The sequence below is a fragment of the Vanacampus margaritifer genome, chromosome 10 (assembly GCF_051991255.1).
Source record: "Vanacampus margaritifer isolate UIUO_Vmar chromosome 10, RoL_Vmar_1.0, whole genome shotgun sequence".
Taxonomy (NCBI): domain Eukaryota; kingdom Metazoa; phylum Chordata; class Actinopteri; order Syngnathiformes; family Syngnathidae; genus Vanacampus; species Vanacampus margaritifer.
Window position 1 is genome coordinate 12,198,342 of NC_135441.1, and position 19,582 is coordinate 12,217,923.

The 19,582-nt window shown below is 41.1% G+C and overlaps 1 protein-coding gene and 1 long non-coding RNA gene across 4 annotated transcripts in view; one reads left to right on the plus strand and one right to left on the minus strand.

The window, feature by feature from the left end:
• Window positions 1-16,205, plus strand: part of LOC144058945 (uncharacterized) — a 50,755-nt gene extending 34,550 nt beyond the window's left edge. Inside the window, exon 6 of the long non-coding RNA XR_013295523.1 lies at window positions 15,927-16,205. This is a non-coding gene — a long non-coding RNA (uncharacterized LOC144058945). The remainder of the gene's footprint in view (window positions 1-15,926) is intronic.
• On the minus strand, window positions 1,041-18,415 carry LOC144058942 (C-terminal-binding protein 1). 3 transcript variants are annotated; one of them, XM_077577622.1, is made up of 12 exons: window positions 18,259-18,401; window positions 14,415-14,850; window positions 14,161-14,315; window positions 10,558-10,702; window positions 9,944-10,047; window positions 9,754-9,856; window positions 9,003-9,127; window positions 8,004-8,093; window positions 7,797-7,927; window positions 7,559-7,686; window positions 7,374-7,488; window positions 1,041-5,292 (listed from the first exon to the last, which is right to left on the minus strand). In XM_077577622.1, the coding sequence occupies exons 3-12, from the start codon at window positions 14,296-14,298 to the stop codon at window positions 5,097-5,099; spliced, it is 1,275 nt and encodes a 424-aa protein (XP_077433748.1). In that variant the 5' UTR covers window positions 14,299-14,315; window positions 14,415-14,850; window positions 18,259-18,401; the 3' UTR covers window positions 1,041-5,096. The 3 variants fall into 3 exon arrangements, with proteins under 3 accessions (XP_077433748.1, XP_077433749.1, XP_077433747.1); XM_077577623.1 differs by lacking the exon at window positions 14,415-14,850 and having other exon boundaries at window positions 18,259-18,415; XM_077577621.1 differs by having other exon boundaries at window positions 14,161-14,850.
• Window positions 18,416-19,582: the final 1,167 nt, after the last annotated feature.

A 19,582-nucleotide genomic window follows, 5' to 3' on the forward strand; every position in this document is an offset into this window, starting at 1 on the left:
CGGCCAGGGATTGAACCCATGACCCCCCCCAGTCTCAGGGCGGACACTCTTCTACTAGGCCTGTACTTGTCAATGCAAAGCCATCTTGTGGGGAAAAAATAAAGAAAGAATTTTCAGTGTTTCACTGGTGGGGATACACTTCACAAGTTCACATATTACTGGCGCATGTGGCAAATCGGGCTGCGGTTACCATGACAACCAATGGCACCACTAGATCATTGCGGGTAGGTGCATAGTTTATACTTGTGTAAGCGAAGCTCCATTTGAATTTTTTCGTTTTTCGTTATTGTTAGTTTTTGTAGCACATTTAGCAGGTGTGGCTTTAAAAAAAGTGAGTCCCTGTAAAGACAATAAAATCTTTTTCACTGCTAAGTGCAGCACTTCATACGCTTCTGGTGCGAGTACAGCTTTTGTTACCATGACCACCAAGGGGTGAAGCTAGGAGTTTTAACCAGGTAAGTGGCTTGTACTTGCGGAAATGAAATACATTGTGTCGATTTAAAAATAAAAATAAAAGTTGCACCATAAAGACAATAAAATCATTTTTATTTTGATGGAGAAAGCACATTATGCAGTATAGCCACTTGTTAGAATAGAGTGTATCCAACAAAACCCAATGCAGCTCTGCTTACCTTTTTTTGGTTCATCGCCCAGCCTAGCTTTTAAGTTGTGGGCTGAAAAAATTGGTCTGGGGTCCATTTACAGACAAATGAGAAAAGATTTGCTTTTTGTTTAGTTGCACATTTGATGAATGAGCAGGCACTCCTGAGACCACCATTTATTATTATTATTTTTTTTACAATATAGCGTATTAAAAAGTCAATTTTCCTATCAGTATAGTGGAAAAGTGTGTAGTGTTGGTGAAGAACCTAAATGTAAAGACAATTTTATTTTACTGTTTTGACGTTGCAAATGAATTGTTTTTTTGTGTGCGTTTATCTTTTAAAGCCTGTAGCTATAGAATTGCCAATATCATTACCACTTTACCACTCTGGACTCATATTGTCAACCAACTGAAACCACAGACCAATAAAACCACATTATCATTCACGGTTTTATTTCCTTTTAAAATAATTCATACAAATGCATACAGTCACAAACATATCTTTCATCAGGTTTTTTTGACCAAAAATAATATTTACTGCAGAATATAGAATATATTTATATGTACTGTATATTGCTACACCTACTACTTAACCAGAAAGAGGACAAACAGGTAGGCAACAGTGGACTGTGTGTCACTACCAGGGAAGGAATTTCAAAGAGCTATTTTTGTTCTTGAATAATGAACAGTTGTCCATGGAAACAGTAAAGGTACAGACAGGCATCTTGTGAGGAATGTGTAGTCCACAGGAATTCCTTGCAGAATTCCCAAGGCCCTAGAACGTACACATTTCAGATTTTGGCCCAGTGAGATCTTGGCACTCAGCTCAGGTTGTAGAACGTAATCGGTAACGTCAATGTGAAATGTCCATCCCTGGTCGCTACGCTTGCTACCTAAGAGAACGGGTAGGCAACAGTGAACTGTTTACTACCCAAAATGCTGGATCTGGAGTGTGATCCTGAAAGCATCGTCACTGGGTCTGATTCTTTTTTAATTCAATCATGTGCCACCAAGTCACTTGAGCCTAAAATTGACACTTGGAATCAAAATCGGTGGCTTCCTGTGTCTTTTCAGGTTTGCGTCTGTGACATGTTTGTGGGTATATTTGTGATAGACATGACTACCAAATTTCATGTTGCTAAGTCAAACTAGCTTCAGGGGCACGGTGCTACACAGCAATTTTGGTAAGTAGTTTTGAATATGAGAAAAAAAAAATCTAAATTGACCCAAGAATAATGACAAAGAAACAAAGCAAGGAATTCTAGTCCCGCACATTGCTCCGGTAACTCATTTCAACTGACATACATGTGCGGTGACGATGCCTTCAGGAACCCAGCACTCCCGCTCGCAGCGCTGCTTTTTATACACAGATACAAACCAAGTCACATTGACACAGGCAGGCAGAAAAACATCACCACAGTATGTACACATACAGACAGGGAGAGCACGGCGGTGGCCAAACAGTACACTTAGTAAGGACCCATCATGAAATGTTAAAGGGAGCGTTGTGCTATTTACTCTGGTGCTTTATAAAAATGCTTCAAAGTAAGGAACCAAGGTAGGAAGCTGAGGATTTGGATGATTTTCCAAGGATGCAAATGTGCTGAAGTCCACAGCGGTTTGCATTTGCAGTGGAAGCTCTGGATCATGAAAAAGATATTGTAGAGTGAAACCCCAATTATTGCAGAGGATATGTTGCAGACCCACCCACTATAGGCGGAAAATCTGCAATGTAAACAGACCATATAAAAAAAATTAATCCCTCCAACACACTTTTAACATATTTTAATAACAGTGTGTGCTTATTGTGCAAGTCACCTAGGACGGGTAAAGAAGAGTTAGTGGCTACTGTTGTGTTGCTGAGGCATTTTAGGATTTCAAATTAAAGTTTTAAGCCAGGGTTAGGGTTTCAAGTTCAGGTTTCAAGCCCGGTTTAGGGATTCAAACAAGGGTTAGAGTTTGAAATGAGGGTTTCAAAATAGAGTTAAGATTAGAAATGATGGGTTCAAGTCAGGGTTAGGATTTCAAACCAGCTGCATGATTTTTTTGCTACTTTTATGGTTTCAAGTTATTCATGATTTCAAAAGTTAAGAGTTTCAATGTAGGGTTTAAATCCGAGATTAGTATTTAAAAGTAAGGATTTCAAAATGGTGTTAGTGTTTTTTAGGTATGGTTTCAATCCTGTGTTAGAGTCTCAAACCAGATTTATGATTTCAAAGTAGGATTTCCATCCAGAGTTTCAGTTTACAAGTAGGGTTTGAAACGTGGGTTAGCATTTCAAGTCAGGGTTCCAATCCTTGATTAGGGTTTCAAACAAGGATTATGGTTTTAAAGTATGGTTTCGGGCGAGGATATATGCGTTTTATCGTTCTCCTGTTGAAAAGTGTGTTGGAGAATCGCTATACTTTTCCACATGCGAGGAGGGCATTACAGTTGTTAAGTAGTTTATCATATATGACCCTGTACAAAAAAATAAGCGCAGATTTCCGCAATATAGCGGGTATTTCTACAATGGACAAGTACTGTAGATACGTTCCACATGAAAAGTGTGCGCAATAACGAGGCTGTGGTAGGTGAACGCACAATTGAGGGTGGCACTGTACATGTTTAAATATACATGTTTAAGTCTGCTACAGTACAGTCTCAGTGCATCACCTCACATCTTCCCAACAACATCATTAAAAAAAAAATTCAATGCCAAGCATAGCATTTTGCCACCTGTTTGTATACAAGCGTGCAATCTCTGAGAAATTGCACGCTTTGTACAAATGACAGCAAACAACCCAAGCACTTCAAGTTGTAGCGAAAGGCTATCATTTCCGAAGAACAACAAAAAGTAGCACTAAATGGCAGAAAATTAAGTCAACAGGAGACCAACTGTGGAAACTGAAGTTCCTGAGATGGTGTGCTAAAAAAAAAGCTGCCTCTGTTTCAGGGTGATTTGTTAAAGAAACATCTCACACAGATTCATCGAGTTATTTTCCGTATCTTCTAGCCTCCAGTTTAAAACCGTGATTCCCAACCTTTGTGACTGATGTGCCGTGTCATTTTATTTTCAACAAAGCAATTAAACGCTTTTCCACTAGGTGGCAGATTAATATTTTTGTGTTGAACGAAACATGCCCAAAGAATTTCTGGGTAAATTGAGACAAGATCATTATTTTGGTGTACTGTGGTACCTTGACGTTCAAGTTCAATTTATTCTTTGACTGAGCTCGTGTCTCAATTCACTCGCATTGTAAATCAGTTTTCCCTTTTGAAATGAACTGAAATACCATTATTCTGTTCCAGCCTCTCCAAAAACACCTATTCCGGTTTTTAAGAAAGAAAAATAGTGTAAGTGTAAGCTAAAGTGTAGTATTCATTTGTTGGATGTGTGCCTTTAAGGGGTGTGGCCTAGTGGTTGAAGTTCATTGTCTCGTTTAATTACCGTCTGAAATTATGGGGACTGTGGCTTTTCTTACAATATCTTAAATGCTTTGTTTTCGTTGTTCACTTCTATAGAACGACGGCATATGTAAAGCTCACTTGTAACTAAATTTTTGGCTCATAACACTTAGCAAATAAATTGACGAAACAAAGACTCATAATCCCAAAGCACTCCTAAGTCAAAGTACCACTATACCAGTATAATTAAAACCAACAAAATGATTTTGCAGTAGGGGAAGGGACTGGGCCGGCACGTGAATAGCAAAAATCCATGTATACTTGACGGCTATAATAAATGCATTGAGGGTAAAAAAACAAAACAAATAATCTTAAGAAACTATTTTATAAGTGTTTTCCATTCAAATTATATTTAAAAATATGAAAAAAAATTTACCCCCCCAAAAGGTGAACAGTGGTTGCCAAATCACGAGTATTCACTGCATGCAAATTCAACATTTTAAACCAATTTTTAAAAATTATCTTAAATGAATAATCTAAAATTGAAAGCACATTGGCGACTGTGTCTGTCCTTACAGTACCTTTAACTGTGCCGTTTAATTTTTCACTTGAATGTCGGTAACAAAAATTTTGGCTCGCAACATGAGGCAAAAAATCATAACCCAAAAAACTCAAACATAGGCGCTCTTTTAAGTCAAGGTAGCACTGTATCTACTTTTTGTGACATTTTTCTTGGGTGTGCTGTACAATTTTTCTCATGCAAAATAATGAGTCATGGCTCTTTAAAGGCTGGGAAACACTGGTCTAAAAACTGTCCGCTTGTGTAACTTACATTTGTTTCAGTCGACTGTTTTTCCTTCTTTTTGAATGATGGAAAAAAATAGAGAGTGAAGGGAAATTTTGGGCACACGACTGTCAATGATTATTTTTCTCCCAGTCTTAGCAGAGATGAGCACCCCAACCTCTTTGTTTCCTTTTCCTGACCATCACTGTCATCTTCTTGGATCCCTTCTGAGTGTCAACAAGCGACCGCGAGCTAATGTCCTGTACATTTTGGAATCAGTAGTTATTTACTGGACGTTGACTTCCCGCTGTGCTTTTTGGACTACAGCTGCTCATTTGGATGCTGTTCTCTGTCGCCCTCTGGTGGCTTGACTGTGTTGTGTCCGGGCGACGGGGTGTGCGGCGGGTGAACGACTGCTGGCGGGAGGGCGTGCGCAACGGGCACCGCGCTGGGCACGATGCCCTCAACGGGGGGCGGAAGGCCGCCGGCGGTCATGCTCACTACACCTGGCGGGTACCTGGTAGGGAAAGAGAGGAGATAGATCTTAAAACAGTATTCCTGTTTTGTAGAAATATGTTATTTTCAAACAAAGGATAGGGTTTTATCTTCATGCCTTCAAGCCTGGGTTAGTGTTTCAAACGAGGGATTTAAAACAGGGATAGGAATTTAATTTAGGATTTTAAATTAGGGTTTCAATCCTGCATTCGTTAGTGTTTGAAATTATGATTTCAAAACCAGGCTTAGGGTTTCGAGCAGGTGTTAGGGCTTCAAGTTAGGGTTTCAAATCAGGGTTTCTACACAGCAAATCTCTCGGTGTTAAATTTCCAGTGTTCGATGAAATCTGGTGTAAACAGTTTTATTCTGACATTGTTAGGATAAAAAAATACTCTGTCAGACTAAATTTTCCTCAAGTGTTGGAGTGGAAGTGTAACGTGAATAGCACTACCTTGAGTGTTAAATTAACCACACCCTCATTTCCGGTGGAGGACAAACTTTCCAATTTCCAGCGTGCTGACGGCATTTCAATAGCGATACATCCTGTTGTTGTTGTTGTTGTTGGGGCAGCATGGATCAGTCATAGATTGGTCGTCTCCCGACGCTGAGAGCGTATGTTCGATCCCAGGCCGGAGTAACTTTGCCAAAGTATCCTTGAGCAACATACTGAACAATCAAGTTGCTCCTGATGCTGTGTAATCAGTAGTCAAAAGCACATTGATGGCCTTGTAAGGAGGAAAAACGCTATATAAATGTACCTTTAACCAGAGTGAAGTGTTAGTTTGAGTTACATTTTTAACACTGACACTAGTGTAGAGTACTTTCAACACTACTCAGTGTTTACCAGTGTAGATTTTTACAGTGTTGGAGTAACCCTGGTTAAGTGTAAAAAAAAAGTAACACTTTAAAAAGTGTCAGATTTAGGTCAGGTGTGGACACATATACACACTTTTCTAGTGTTATATATAACACTACTCAGTGTTAATCTTACACTGGCGATTTTGTGTAATTAGGGATTCAAATCGGGGGTTGCTAGCCTGGTTTAGGGTTTAAAGAGCAAGGGTTAGCATTTCACATTATGATTTCATAGCTATGATTATGGTTTCAAGTACCTGGCCATTGGATTCGTATCACAATTCATAGGTCACGATTCGATTCGATACCGATTAATCCCGATGCGAATCTATAAATTGATTATTGCGATATATTTTTTTAAATTCAAATTTAGAGAATACTAATCAGTAAACTTGTACATGTACATTGTAAGATTTGTATGAAGATGTATTTATTTATCTGAAAATTCAGGCTTATAACTGAGCCACTGCATTTAACAAACAGGTCTGTTTCATGTTTAAACAGCACTGGAAAAAAATATTAAGGCTTAATGTTCCATTAATATATCATTCTTCCATACCTAATGTGCGAATCCTAACCCTAAGTAAGACATTTTGTTGAATATTCCCATAAAAAAATTGATGTTTAAAAATCAACTTGGTCGCATATCGAATCGATTCGAGAATTGCACGCTGTAATATCGCGATATATTGCCGAATCGTTTTTTTCTAACACCCCTACTTGTTAGGGTTTCACTTTCTAAATAGGGTTGCCAACCAAAATTGCAGTTTCAGGGCAGCGCTTCAAGCCAAGGTTAAGATTTCAGTTCTCAAGCTTCACACCTGGTTTTAAACAGGGGTTAGCCTTTCAAATGAGGGGTTCAAAAACAGTTTTAGGGTTTCCGGGTAGGGTTTCAAGACTACGTTAGTATCATGATGTGGTTTTGATTGGGTTTAGTTTTGTCATGTTTCCCCTGTGCTCCTTTTCATGTCTTTTTTGTCTCTTTTTGTTTCCAACTGTTCTTGTCAGCTCGGTCCCTTGTGTCTACCAAACAACTCCCCGAGTCTTGTCCAGGCAGGCGTCCCTTGTCGCCTTGTCGATTTGTATTTAGTTCCATGCTTTCTTTCTGTCTTTGTCAGAATATTGCTTCTGACACAAGTCACGCACCATTGTCTAGTCATTGTGCTTGTAGTGATGAGTGTTTGTTTGTTAGCATGTAGATAAATACCCTTGTTAGCATTTTTGTTTTTGGTAATACATTTTGGTTACCTGTATGCTCCATTGAGTTCTGGGTGGACATTGGCCGGTTCGACTGCCGTCCAGTGATTGTTCTGACTCAGGAACTCTTTGTTGACGCAGTTCTTCAGACTGTCCGGAATACGACCTGAATACAAACGGATTGTGTCTGGGATGTAACTTGTAGAATTAAAGCTGGCGATCAAGGCGGTCCTGACCTGTGATGGCTCGTCGGATCTCCCTGGCCGCCTCCTCTCGCATCTCCAGTGAGGCCTGTTCGCTGTACCAGGCGGCATGAGGCGTGCAGATCAGGTTGGGGGCATCCTTCAGGGGACCCTGACTGAAACTACAAAGGGAAACATAGTATGAAAGTGGCTAAACTATGTTGTGAATTTTTTTTATTATCAAGGGCCAAATTGTATTTTAGATAATTTGTAAATGAAGTAAAACAATTACCTAAAAGGTTCCGTCTCGTGAACGTCCAGGGCTGCGCCACGTATCCTTCCGTCCTTCAGGGCCTGGGCCAGGGCCTTCTCGTCCACCAGACCTCCCCTCGCCGTGTTGACCAGGAATGCCCCTTGACGCATCTGGAAAACACAACCCCCATCCGCTCACATCTTGGTCCGAATCAAACTAAAATCAATTCAAGGTCCGCTTCAGCACCTGCTTGACGGTGAAGTCGTTGATGAGGTGGTGATTGTGTTCGTTCAGGCTGCAGTGCAGCGACACGCAGTCAGAGTGAAAAAGCAGATCCTGTGTGGGATAAGCAAGAGATAAACAGTTTATTAAAAAAAAAAAAAAAAAAAAAACTCAAAGAAGACATTTAACCCATGGGCGTTATTTGTACATTTTCTGGCTTTTTTCAGTTTTTCTGTTTTTCATCAAAGAAAAAGCATTTGAAAAAAATACACTAGGGACCTGACATTTTACCAGGATTGTTTAAAAATGTAGAAGATCAAATTGGCGCCATGCTGTAATTTATAATTATTACCAAACAGGAGGGAGAGATTCACACAAAGTTATTGTAATAATGCCCGATTTTGGCTCATTGACTCCCATTATAAATCACAGTTTTTGATATGTTGTAAACCTGATGTATTATAATGCATTTTCCGTGATTACTGATGCAATCGCTTCTTTGACGAGTCATAAACATGAAAATAGAGGAATTTGTGTGTTTAGAGTGTTAACACAAAAATCCACTAGGTGGCGCCAAAGGCTAATAAATTAATACAAAATGCATGCATAAAAAAATTATATTGTTATGACTTATGGAGTTGTTTGAGCCTCTAACTATGTCATATGAAATATTCAAATTAGTCTTTTATTTTATATATATATACAGCATAGTTAGTCTTGCTATTAGCATAATACTGCTATTATTGTCCATAGGGGGCATTAAAAAATTTAAATTAAATAAAAACTATATATGTATGGATAGGTCTGATGCCACTGAACATTTTGAGCGGTTGAAAGTGAAAAAAATATTCATAAATGACTAAGTTATCACACTTCAAAGGAAATGCCTGATTTTGGCAAAAATTACAAGAATTTAATCAAACTATAATAACGCCCAGGGGTTAATGGTGAGGATGGAAACGCGTGTGCCTTCATGTGAGCAAATTTACCTAAATTAACCGGGACCTCATTGTCAAGGAATACCTGTAGTGTAGTGACCCTTTGAAGGCCCAAGGATCTTTCCACGCCGTCCGCCAAATAGGGATCGTAAAAAATGACATTGAAACCAAACGTCTTAGCTCGCAGGGCGACAGCCTGGCCCACTCGACCTACACACACACACACAACACACACACATTAGGTGACTGAAGTCAGAATGAATTTGATCTTGGATTCAACTTTGGTATTGTTAGATTAGTCCTTGAATGCAACTGGCTTGTACACATTCAAAGTGAAACTCAACGTATGTTTCTGCTTCTCTACTGATGCAGCGACAAATAGCCTGTTAAGTCTACTTCACCGTTACAGTTTGACTCCATTACGGGTAAATGCGGCGAGGTGAGTTTTATCATTGAATACAGTTTGTGTTAAGAGTGTTTGCCCATGTGTGATGTCACGTCTGTTTGTGGTAGCATGTCTTTAGCTAGTATGCAGGCTAATACTCTTGATGAGCATCATGTGAAGGTGTTTTTTTGGTGTTAAATAATTTAACTACTTGTTGATATAACAGGGGTTCACGATTGTGCGTATGTACTGCATGGTGTTGGTGTTTTATGATCCTCTCTGTTTTAAGTGCTTTGACTCCACGGAGTGGCATCTATACACAATTACATACAAGTTTTGAGGGTGTCTGCAATTATTTGCGGATTTTCACTATTAGTAGCCGGGCTGGCCGCTATCCCGCATGAATAGCATGGATTCAATGTACATCATCTTGCCTTTTGCCTTGACTGACCTAGTCCAATGAGTCCCAGCGTCTCCCCTCTGATCCTCGCCGCTCCTGAAGCCACCTCTCGGATCTGCTCCACGCTCTGGACCCGCGTGCCCTCCCGGAGAGCCTAGCGTTGTAGCATATAGCGGTATATGACAAAATGTTATGACGTAATGTTTTGTTTTTTTTTTTTTTTAAATGAAAAGCTACAAACCTGATGGAGCCATGTGGTGCGCCGGTACAAGGTGAGGATGTGACACAGCGTGGAGTCAGCCGTCTCCTCCACCGAGGCAGCTGGCATGTTACACACGACAATTCCTGTTGGAATAGAGAACCCTTTAACTTCTACAACCATGTTTGTAGGGATGAGCTCAAATAGTAACACCTATTTCCTTCCGTGTTGGTAGGAAGCGTCCATGGATTGATGATTGTAATTAACTTTTGAACAGAATGTCAGACAGAAATAGATTTAACTTTGTTGAGAGTCTTTTGGGGTTTTATGATACTGCTCTTCAAGATAGTATAAGAATGCTGTGAGTCCGCTGTAACTACACACTAGCTAGAGGAACTGCAGCCTTGTCTGTAAACTTGCTTGTGTCCAGAATATTCTGTAAAATAAATCCTTCGAAGGACCTGTTCACCGATCTCCAGTCTGGATTCAGAAAATCAGGATTCTCTCTACCCGAACAACAACGAACAGGCGGAAGACAAAGATAGTCTTCTAACAACTTCTACCCTCACAGATTGTCAGGTTGTAGCCTCTCCATGCTTTCTGTGTTACTGCTGTGATATGAAAACAAGCCGTGTGAAAGGGAGTTAAAGGCTCACCAAGTTCGCCCGCAGATTTGATGTCAATGTTGTCATAGCCGCTACCGATGCGCACAATGATGCGGAGAGCTTTGAACTTCTCCAGGTCTTCTCTCATTAGAGTGATGGTGTGATACATCAATGCCCCCACGGCTTCATTCAGCACCTACACACACACACAGAATGCTAGAATTACTACAGGACCGTATTGCGTATCAAATATGAAGCAGATGAATGCATTTCTATGAATGGATGAAGAATGGCTTTGTCTGGATCTGTAGGCTGTGACCTCTTAAAATCCCGCGTTTGAATACACCTGCCGGCATTGATTGACTGTGCTTCCTGAATGTTGCCATGGAAACGCAGATGTTATTGTCAAATGCGATCAGACACTGTTCACCCCATTGAAAGTTCCCAGTGTTAGCATTTTTTTATTTATTACATGGACATTTAAATAAATCCATAAATGAAAAGTTCCCTGTATGTCACTGAGCTGCAAATGCATGCGAATGTAGCTAATTTGCCGTTTTCATCAGGGTTGGGAAAGGTTTCAAAAGATCTTCGCAGACATAAAAAAAAGTTGTCTGAATATGTTTGAAATATTTTTGCGACAAGTAAAGAATGTCTGTTTGCAAGCAATTCACTGTTCAGTGAGATACTGGGTTTATCGGCCTTCGGATTCGTAAAAAGGCCGATGTGGCACCGATAATCAACCCGGCCGATAATCGGTCTATCCCTAAATCAAAGACCAAAAAAGACAAGAAGTTGGCTATTTTAAGCGTTATTACTAGAGAATTCACACAACTGAGTCCCATTCGGAAGCAGGTATCGCCAAGATCTGCCATCTGAAGTGGGCTGAACATGGCGTCAAAAGTTTGTTGGTTATTCAGTGTTTCAAGTATGTGTCATGATAAAAGGCTACTCATTGGAGTGGATTGATCAAGAAAAGGAAACGGAAAAGTGTGTAAATGTCAGATGTTCATTGTCTTCCGCTGTCATTGAAATTGGCAGGCTGCCAACTTCACCGCCGGCGTCGCCCGGGTGTCAACGACACGCGTTTCAATTAGCATGTCAAAGCAACGGCTTCTCGGCGAGTTAACGAGAGCGCCATCTGTTTGTGTCATGTTGTGACCTACTGAGCACGCTCTCAGCGAGGGAGAGGGAGTGAGAGAGAGAGAGAGAGAGAGAGAGAGAAAGAGAGAGAGAGTACATCTGGCAGTCACCCAGAATGAGACGTAACCCTGCCAATCATTTTCACACCAGCCTGTTGACAACAGGTAGTATAGGTCAGTAGTCACAGTGGTTGACCCACAATACGGGTTCAAGTCTTCACAAATGTACTTTTATGCAAATAGTTCATTGAGTTTCTCCTCCCATGACGTGGAGGCTAAGCTCTCCGAAGACCCCTATTTTCAAGTGATGATGGGACAACACTGAAGCAGAGAGCCCCGTTAGTTTCTAATGAGTGGCACATATTTGGATGTTCGCCTAAGCACCGTAGTCAGTGTATGTGCAGGGGAGCATTTGCATTTGGCAATGTATCTGAAACTTGTGCCACATGTTAATTGCCAAAGTGATTTTTAATGGCTTGGTGGTAAAACGCTCCCTTCACCGTGAAAACACAAAGGAATGTGGTTAGATGAGCCAGTGGTTGCTTAAATTAAAGTCCGGACGTTATCAAGGGGTGGAACACGCAAAGGGATGAACATCTTCTATTCTGGAAGTAGTCTCAGTTTCTACAAATACACACGTTAGACCAAGTCTAATTTAATGGCTTGGTAATGAAGTACTGCCTCCACCGGTGAAAATCCAATTAAACCTTTATGAGCATTCACTTTATGAAGGACGATACAGTTAAATTAGTCAGTGATGGCTCCATTTGCCACAGAGATGCGGAGTGGTGACCATCCTGTTCTAGTGGGGTTCTGTCTAATTTCTAAACACATTTAATTCTGTGTCTTGGTGATGAAGTGCTGCATCCAGGAATGAAAATCCAACAAAATCGTTATGGAGCTGACTTAATGGACAATTATACAGTATATGACGTATATTTGCAGTCTACAGTCTCAAGTCTACACACATTAAAAAAGTCTAATTTGATGGCTTTGGAATGAAGTCCTGCATCCACCTGTAAAAATTTAATACTGTAAATCTTTATGGATGCTCATGTTATGTTTGAAATAACCCATTTTACAGTCTTGACACTAAAGAGTTAACTCTTTCACTGCCAGACGTTTTCAGAAACAGGATGTCCCCAGTGCCAGCCGATTTAAGCATTTTGACTGATCTTTCAAGGTCCACAGAAAATGTTGTGTTTGGACTATGGAAACACACATACTACCAAATGAAAGATTGGACTCTCATCTTTCATCAGAAAAAAAAGCTTTTTGTGAAACGATGTTATTTCATGCACTCTAGTGAATTGTACACTTCTTTTTGTCCATGAATGATGCCACAAACACCTAAATAGTGCTTTACTTCTGTAAAACGCTTTCACCAACAATGAAAAAGTGTTTTTTGATTGCAAAATACGTTTATTTCCATTCAACAGTGTAACAATTTGACAAAACAATTTCGCAAACTATTTACAAATGTGTGCAACTGTGGTAGTACTTACAATTATCTGGATGTTTCAAATACAGTTTTTCTTTTTATAATGCTCTCCTGCATGCAAGGAGACGCCGCAGGACTCGCACAACAGATTATAGTTTCACTTTCGCTTGTCCGTTTCGCGTGCAAACGTTACACTTTCTTGACCGCCTTTTTTTCCGGGGAATAAATAGCAAGTAGCAGACTGTACACACTCCTCCGATGAATATGCATTGGACTCGGGGCACTCTCCGTCGTCCGATCGAACGTCCGCCTGTGCGTGCTCGGTTGTGCTCCGCGTTATGACGCCGTCATAGCCGTCGCGTCAGCGCTTCCAATTTCGCCGTCAAGCTCGGATTCACCATCATCATCATCGATGATGATCATCGTCGTCATCAATGTGCTCTTTTAGCGTTGGTCGATGCTTTTGGTCTTTGAAAAAAACGGCTCGGGCGTGAGCTCCTCGCAACCGGTCGCCATTTTTCCTTTGTTATCCATTCTGATCTCCTGCTCGACGCTCTAGCTCCGCCTCTACTGACGCCCACCCGATCTTGTCAAAAGAGAGTCATCGCTGCCCACTAGGGGCCAAAAATAGTCATTAGGCACAACAGACCTCCTTGAAACTTTCACAACAGATGCGGAAGGCTTGCCGGCACCCGTTTCAAAAAATTTTTTTTTTAAAAAATTGGATGACGTCTTTTAACGTCATTGGCAGCCCTCCGTAGGTTTTTACTTGACGTCTTTTAACGTCAGTGGCAGTGAAAGAGTTAACATTTTAGGATCTGGAAGATGCTCAGGTTTTCCAGAAATCTCCAAGAGTTCTATAAAAAGTTGCCAAGTTGCCCTCGTTTTGTGACAATGTCCTAGCAATATCGTTGGTTGTCATGGTAACGAAAGCCATCCTCTGCATTTGCATGAGACAGAACTGTCCCCCCCGGAAAAAAAATATTGAGAAACTTTTTTTTTTTATGTCGATAGATTTCTTTTTAAGTCAAGAACCGAATGTGCCTTTGTTTGTCTTGTGGAGTGACCCACCTTCTCGTGGATCTCCTGCGTGGACTGTGCATCGCAGAAGGCCACAGTGGCGACGTCCTTCAGGACCGGCATCTCCACTGTGCAGTCTCGCCCGTCCAGCAGAGCCACCAGGGGGCGTGGGTGCATGGGTCCGTTCATGATGGGTGGTCGGATGCCTTAAATGAAATCAGATAATTAGATGCAGGCCAATATGAAGTACAGTAGTTTCGCACAGCTTCAACACAGGAAAATGCAGAACAAGGAACTTCAATAACCCTTTTCACGTAGCTTTTTATCAGTTTTCCGAAACTACTCTGCCCCATTCCAGTGAACCTCATGTGGGTTTTCTCAATAGTAGTTAATCCCACGACTTGGGATTCCACTGAAGATGACTTTATCCATCATTATATTTCCCTGACATTGTGGCATCTGCCACACCTGACGTAAACAGCTTTCCTCCATCTTTCCACTGGACTCGTTCCCGGAAAGTCTAAAATGTCTCATGTCCTTCAGATGGAGGACACACAAGTGGAAATTCCCCCACGTGTAGACGGCTCAGTTTTCCTGTTTGAATGAGCTCACATCCCAAGAAATTGTTGAAGTAGTGATTTCAAGGTCGCCGTCCCTCAAATATTCCGAGGCATCAGACTTGTTGGGAGAAGATTTCAAGTGGAGAAGTGATGGCTTCCTTCATTCTTGTGGTCTGAAGTCCTTGAGTGAGAAAAGGATGAAATGTCACTTTTGACTTGCTTCCCATTCTTGGTGTAATTTCACTGTCAAAAAACTGCTCCTTTTCCCGAAGGCGAGATTTTTGTTTACTGGGCAGTCCTAGGAGATAATTGATGTTTTTGGATCATAGTGTATAAACACAGTTTTTCAAATGAGGATTTCAAGACAGGGTTAGAGTATGGTGCTAAGACAGGGTTATATTTCAATATAAGAATTTATATTTTAAATTGTGGTTCCAAAGGTTAAGGTTTTAAGACAGGGCTACGGTTTGAAATTAGGGTATCAAGCTTTGGTTAGGGTTTCAAGTTAGAGTTTAAAGTCAGAGTTTGACATTAGGTTTTCAAACAAGAATTTGTTTCATGCGACGAGTAGGGTTTGAAGCTAGGGTTAGGGTTTTAAATTAAGGTTTTGGATTAGAGTTCCGTGCCACAGTAAAGGTTTCAAACGCGGATTACAGTTTCAATGGTTAGGTTTTCCAGTCAGAGTTTCAAGGTAGGGTTAGGGTTTCAAGACAGAAGTTTGGTTTCAAATAATAAATAAAAGTTTCAAGACAGGGTTACAATTTCAAGTCAGGAGTTCAAGAAGGTTAGGGTGTCAAACAAGTGTCAATCTCCAGTCCTCAACACACCTGAATCAAATGATCAGGATACTTATCAAACTCCTGACGAGCTGATCATTTGTGTCAGAATATGAAAGTAGAGCTTCAAGCATCATAGGATTAATGTTTCATGCTAGGATAAATGTTTTAAAACAGGGTTTCAACCCAGTGTTCAAATAAGACTTTAAGCAAGGGTCATGGTAATCAAAGTTGGGTTTTAATCGAGATTGGAGTTTGAATTAGGGTTTCAATGTAGAGGTTCAAACCTAGGTTGGTATTTCAAAGCATAATTTAGACGCCAGATGTCAAATTCTGTGAATTGGCCTGTTTGACTAATCACTGAGTGATGAAGTCATGCTCATGCGTGCCACTTCAAAGGGCACTCTGCATTTGACAATGACTTTCTGCACGCTGTTTCCAAGTAATGACAAAAATGTGTGTTGTTGTTGTCTTCTAGCAGCAGAGGCAGCTCGCAGCAGAGCGCCAGCTCAGCACAATCTCAGCCTGCCCATCGCTTTCTTATCGGTGACATCGGATTCCAGCGTGAAACCTGATCTGATGATGAAGCGGCTCATGTTCAACTCTGTGTTGAAGAACATTCATGTGCCGTATAACAAGCTGCATGGCAAATCAAAAGTGTTGCTGAGAGAACGGCGGAACCACCCAAAACCATCAAGAGCACAGGTACCAATCTCAAGGACTGCTACCCAGATTTGGCCCTTCATGAATTTTTTTTTAAAATTGCGCTTATTATACATCATCACTTGCGATACGAGCGCTGTATGGTGGCAGGTGACTCACTTCACAAGAAGCAGCAATTTGGAAAATATAATTCAGTAAATGTTTGGAAAAATAATCACGGCCAAGTCTTTTGATAGAGTGAAAAATCCGGCATAAGAAAATGAAAAATCAGTGATAAAATGAGGCTGTGGACCACGATATGGCAAGGAACAACTGTACCTCATGCACATGCCACATGCAAACAAACACATTGCAGCTCAGCTTCTGGCTGGCCATATGATAAGAAAAAAAACATCTTCTCAGTTCTTTAGATGGATTTGTCGGTTTTTTTAAATTACATTTCACACTATTACGTCTGTAACTCTTTCATGTTGCATTTTCCTAAAAATAAATAGGCTGGGGTAAATGTCTTTTCGGGATCCAGAAGGCAGTGCAGGCCATTTTAGGACTACGAGAGAGGAAATATTTGACATTCCAGCAGTGAAAGCCTCAGCCAGCACTTGATTCAATGAACTTCTTCACATTGAACTAGGGCCTTGTGGTCTTCAAAAGAGGTATGGTTTCAAATTAGGGGTTCGAACCTAAATTTGTGTTTCCAAGAGTTGGATTTGAAACATGGGTTGTGGTTTCAAAATAGGGTTTATAACCAGGGTTATGGTATCAAAGTAGGGTTATAAATTAAGGTTTACAATTTTAGTTTCATGCCAGTTAGGATTTAAAATTAGGGCTTCAAGCCAGGTTGGGGTTTCAAATTAAACATGGGTTAATGTCACTATGTAGGGTTTAAGATTGGTTTAGGTTTCAAAGTAGGACTCCAAGGCAGGATTAGAGTTTCAAATTAGGGTTTCGGGTTTCATTTTGGGGTAAGGGTCGCTGTTTCAAATTAGGGTTTGTAGTCCGTGTTAGGGTTCAAAACTAGATTTAGTGTTCCAAATTAGGGTCTCAAACCAAGATTAGTTTTCCAAATGAGGGTTACGATATTGAGGCAGACGAAGGTTTTGGGTTTCAATATATGGTTGGGGTTTCAAGTTGAGGTTTGGGGTCAGGGTTAGGATTTTTTGAGTTTCAAACCTGGGTTAGTGTTTGGAAGTAGGTTTAGAAGGGCTAGGTTTCCAAATCAGGGTATCAAGCCTGGATTAGGGGTTTCAAGTAAGGGTTAGTGTATTGAGTTAGGCAAGGTTGAGGCTTGCTGTTTCATAGTAGGGTTGGTATTCTAGGTTACTTCAAACTAGGTTTAGGGCTCCAAATTAGGGTCTCAAACCAAGGTTAGTGTTTCAAATCTGAGTTTTAACAACTGGTTAGCGTTTCAAGTCAGGGTTAGGGTATTGTCTTAGGCAAGTGTTAGGGTTCCAAATTAGGGTTTTACTGTACAGTTGGGGTTTCAGGTCAGGATTAGGATTCTTAAATTATGGTTTCATACCTGGCCTGATCTTGTTTCAAATGTGTTTCAAATCAGGGTTTTGTCGGCTGGTTGGGGTTTTGAATCAGGTTTAAGGTATTGAGTCAGGGTATCAAATGAGACTTTCAATACAGGCTTAGGCTTTCAAGTCACATACAGTAGCTAATGCTCAGAGGAGTGATCTCCGGATCATCAATTTCCCACTAAATCAAATCTGAGCAGCTTGATGCCTCATTTATCGATTGCTTCTCCCTGAGCCGAAAGTGATGGATGCCATATCCCATGACCTTGGACTCTTTGCCTCCCCAGGGGAGACGAGGGGGAGCGTACGCGGTGGTCACCAGAAGAACACGCTGGGCCTTTCAATTCGGATACCGGCGCTACCTTCCTCTCCCTTTTTGTTTTCTAGAACAGTCTTTCGCAGCCACCTGTGTGTATGCGCGCGCGTGTGTGCGTGCTTGTTCTCGCTAGTCTTCATTTTCATGTCGTCGCCAACACCACACACATACAAATACACGTTTTCACACACACACACACACACATTCTTTTGAGGCCAGCGCAAGATAATGTAGTAGTGTAGGAGAATGAGGAAAAACAGAAGGGGGAAGGGAGGCATTCACACGCACGCACACACACACACATACACGTTTACCTAGAGGCATGCCTTTGTTGAGGAGATGTGAGCTTCCCATGGTTTTCACATGTAGAATCCACTCGGCATATGGCGGCGGCTTCCTCGCCTCCCTCTCACAAACGCATACACATGTGCTACCCCCCCCTTGCTCTCTCACTCCCTCTTGCTCAACCCTTCCGTTCGGCCTCCTCACCCCCTCCCTCCCTTTTTTTCTCTCTCCACTACAGCAGAGCCCTCCCTTTCTGTTAGTGGAAGCAAGGGAGTGCAGGAAGAAGAATGTGAAAGAGATGGTTTGTGTGTGTGTGTGTGTGTGTGTGTGTGTGTGTGTGTGTGTGTGTGTGTGCGTGTGTGTGTGTGTGTGTGTGTGTGTGTGTGTGTGTGTGTGTGTGTGTGTGTGCGTGTGTGTGTGCGTGTGTGTGTGTGTGTGTTGGAACCAGTAGAAAAGGGGCCGAGCCAAAGCTCATCTATTGTCTCCTGAAGCTGAAGGGAAAAAAACCCCGAAAACAAGTTATGCAATTTCAAGGCAGTTGTGAGAGAAGACCAACTTGTTTCAGATTGAAACCTCATTTTACCATTTTAGCGTGTTTCTTCTGAGGAACAGCACTTTTAAAGAAAAACTAACTCTTATGTTAGATTCAATAAAACCCGAGTTTTAAAATTTCCCCTTAATCCAGAATTGTCAAATTAGTGTCTGCAAGTCCAGGGCTGGACTGGCCATCTGGAATATAGGGCAGATGCCTGGTAGGCTGGTGTCCTTTGGAGCCGATACCCCACTTAGGTGGGTGTGACAATCCGTGGTACTTTAACTATTTAATTATTCTTTTCCTCAACTTTTCTCCAAGAGGCCAACCGACGTGTATTCAAGGATCTTCTCGAGAAGTAGAAGTCAAACGTCCGTTTGTCAGTTTTTGTCAAATGCGCATGCGGAAGACCATTGTTATGGAAAATAATTATTTAGCATGAATTAACATAAGTTTGTACTGTATTGTGGACACCTGTATTATCTTTAACAATGGACTTATTATCGAAGTGACCTTGGCTGATAAGCCTTCTCGGAACAGACTGCTGGCTTTCCTGTCTAGCTGACCCTCCCTTATCTCCTCCCAAAATCTAACAAGGCTGCATAAAGAATCTTCTCATGATAATTTACTGTGCACACTCTCACAGATCACTTCTTGTAGACCACTCTGTAAGACTTGTGTATTTTTTAAGCTTTTGACGTTACGGCAGATTGATTGACGGGATCGAGAACCAATCGTTAAGATGATCCACCTGGAAGACGCAGCGACAAAAGCTCCTTGAATACACCTTTCACCCATTTGCAATATAGACCAATCAACGT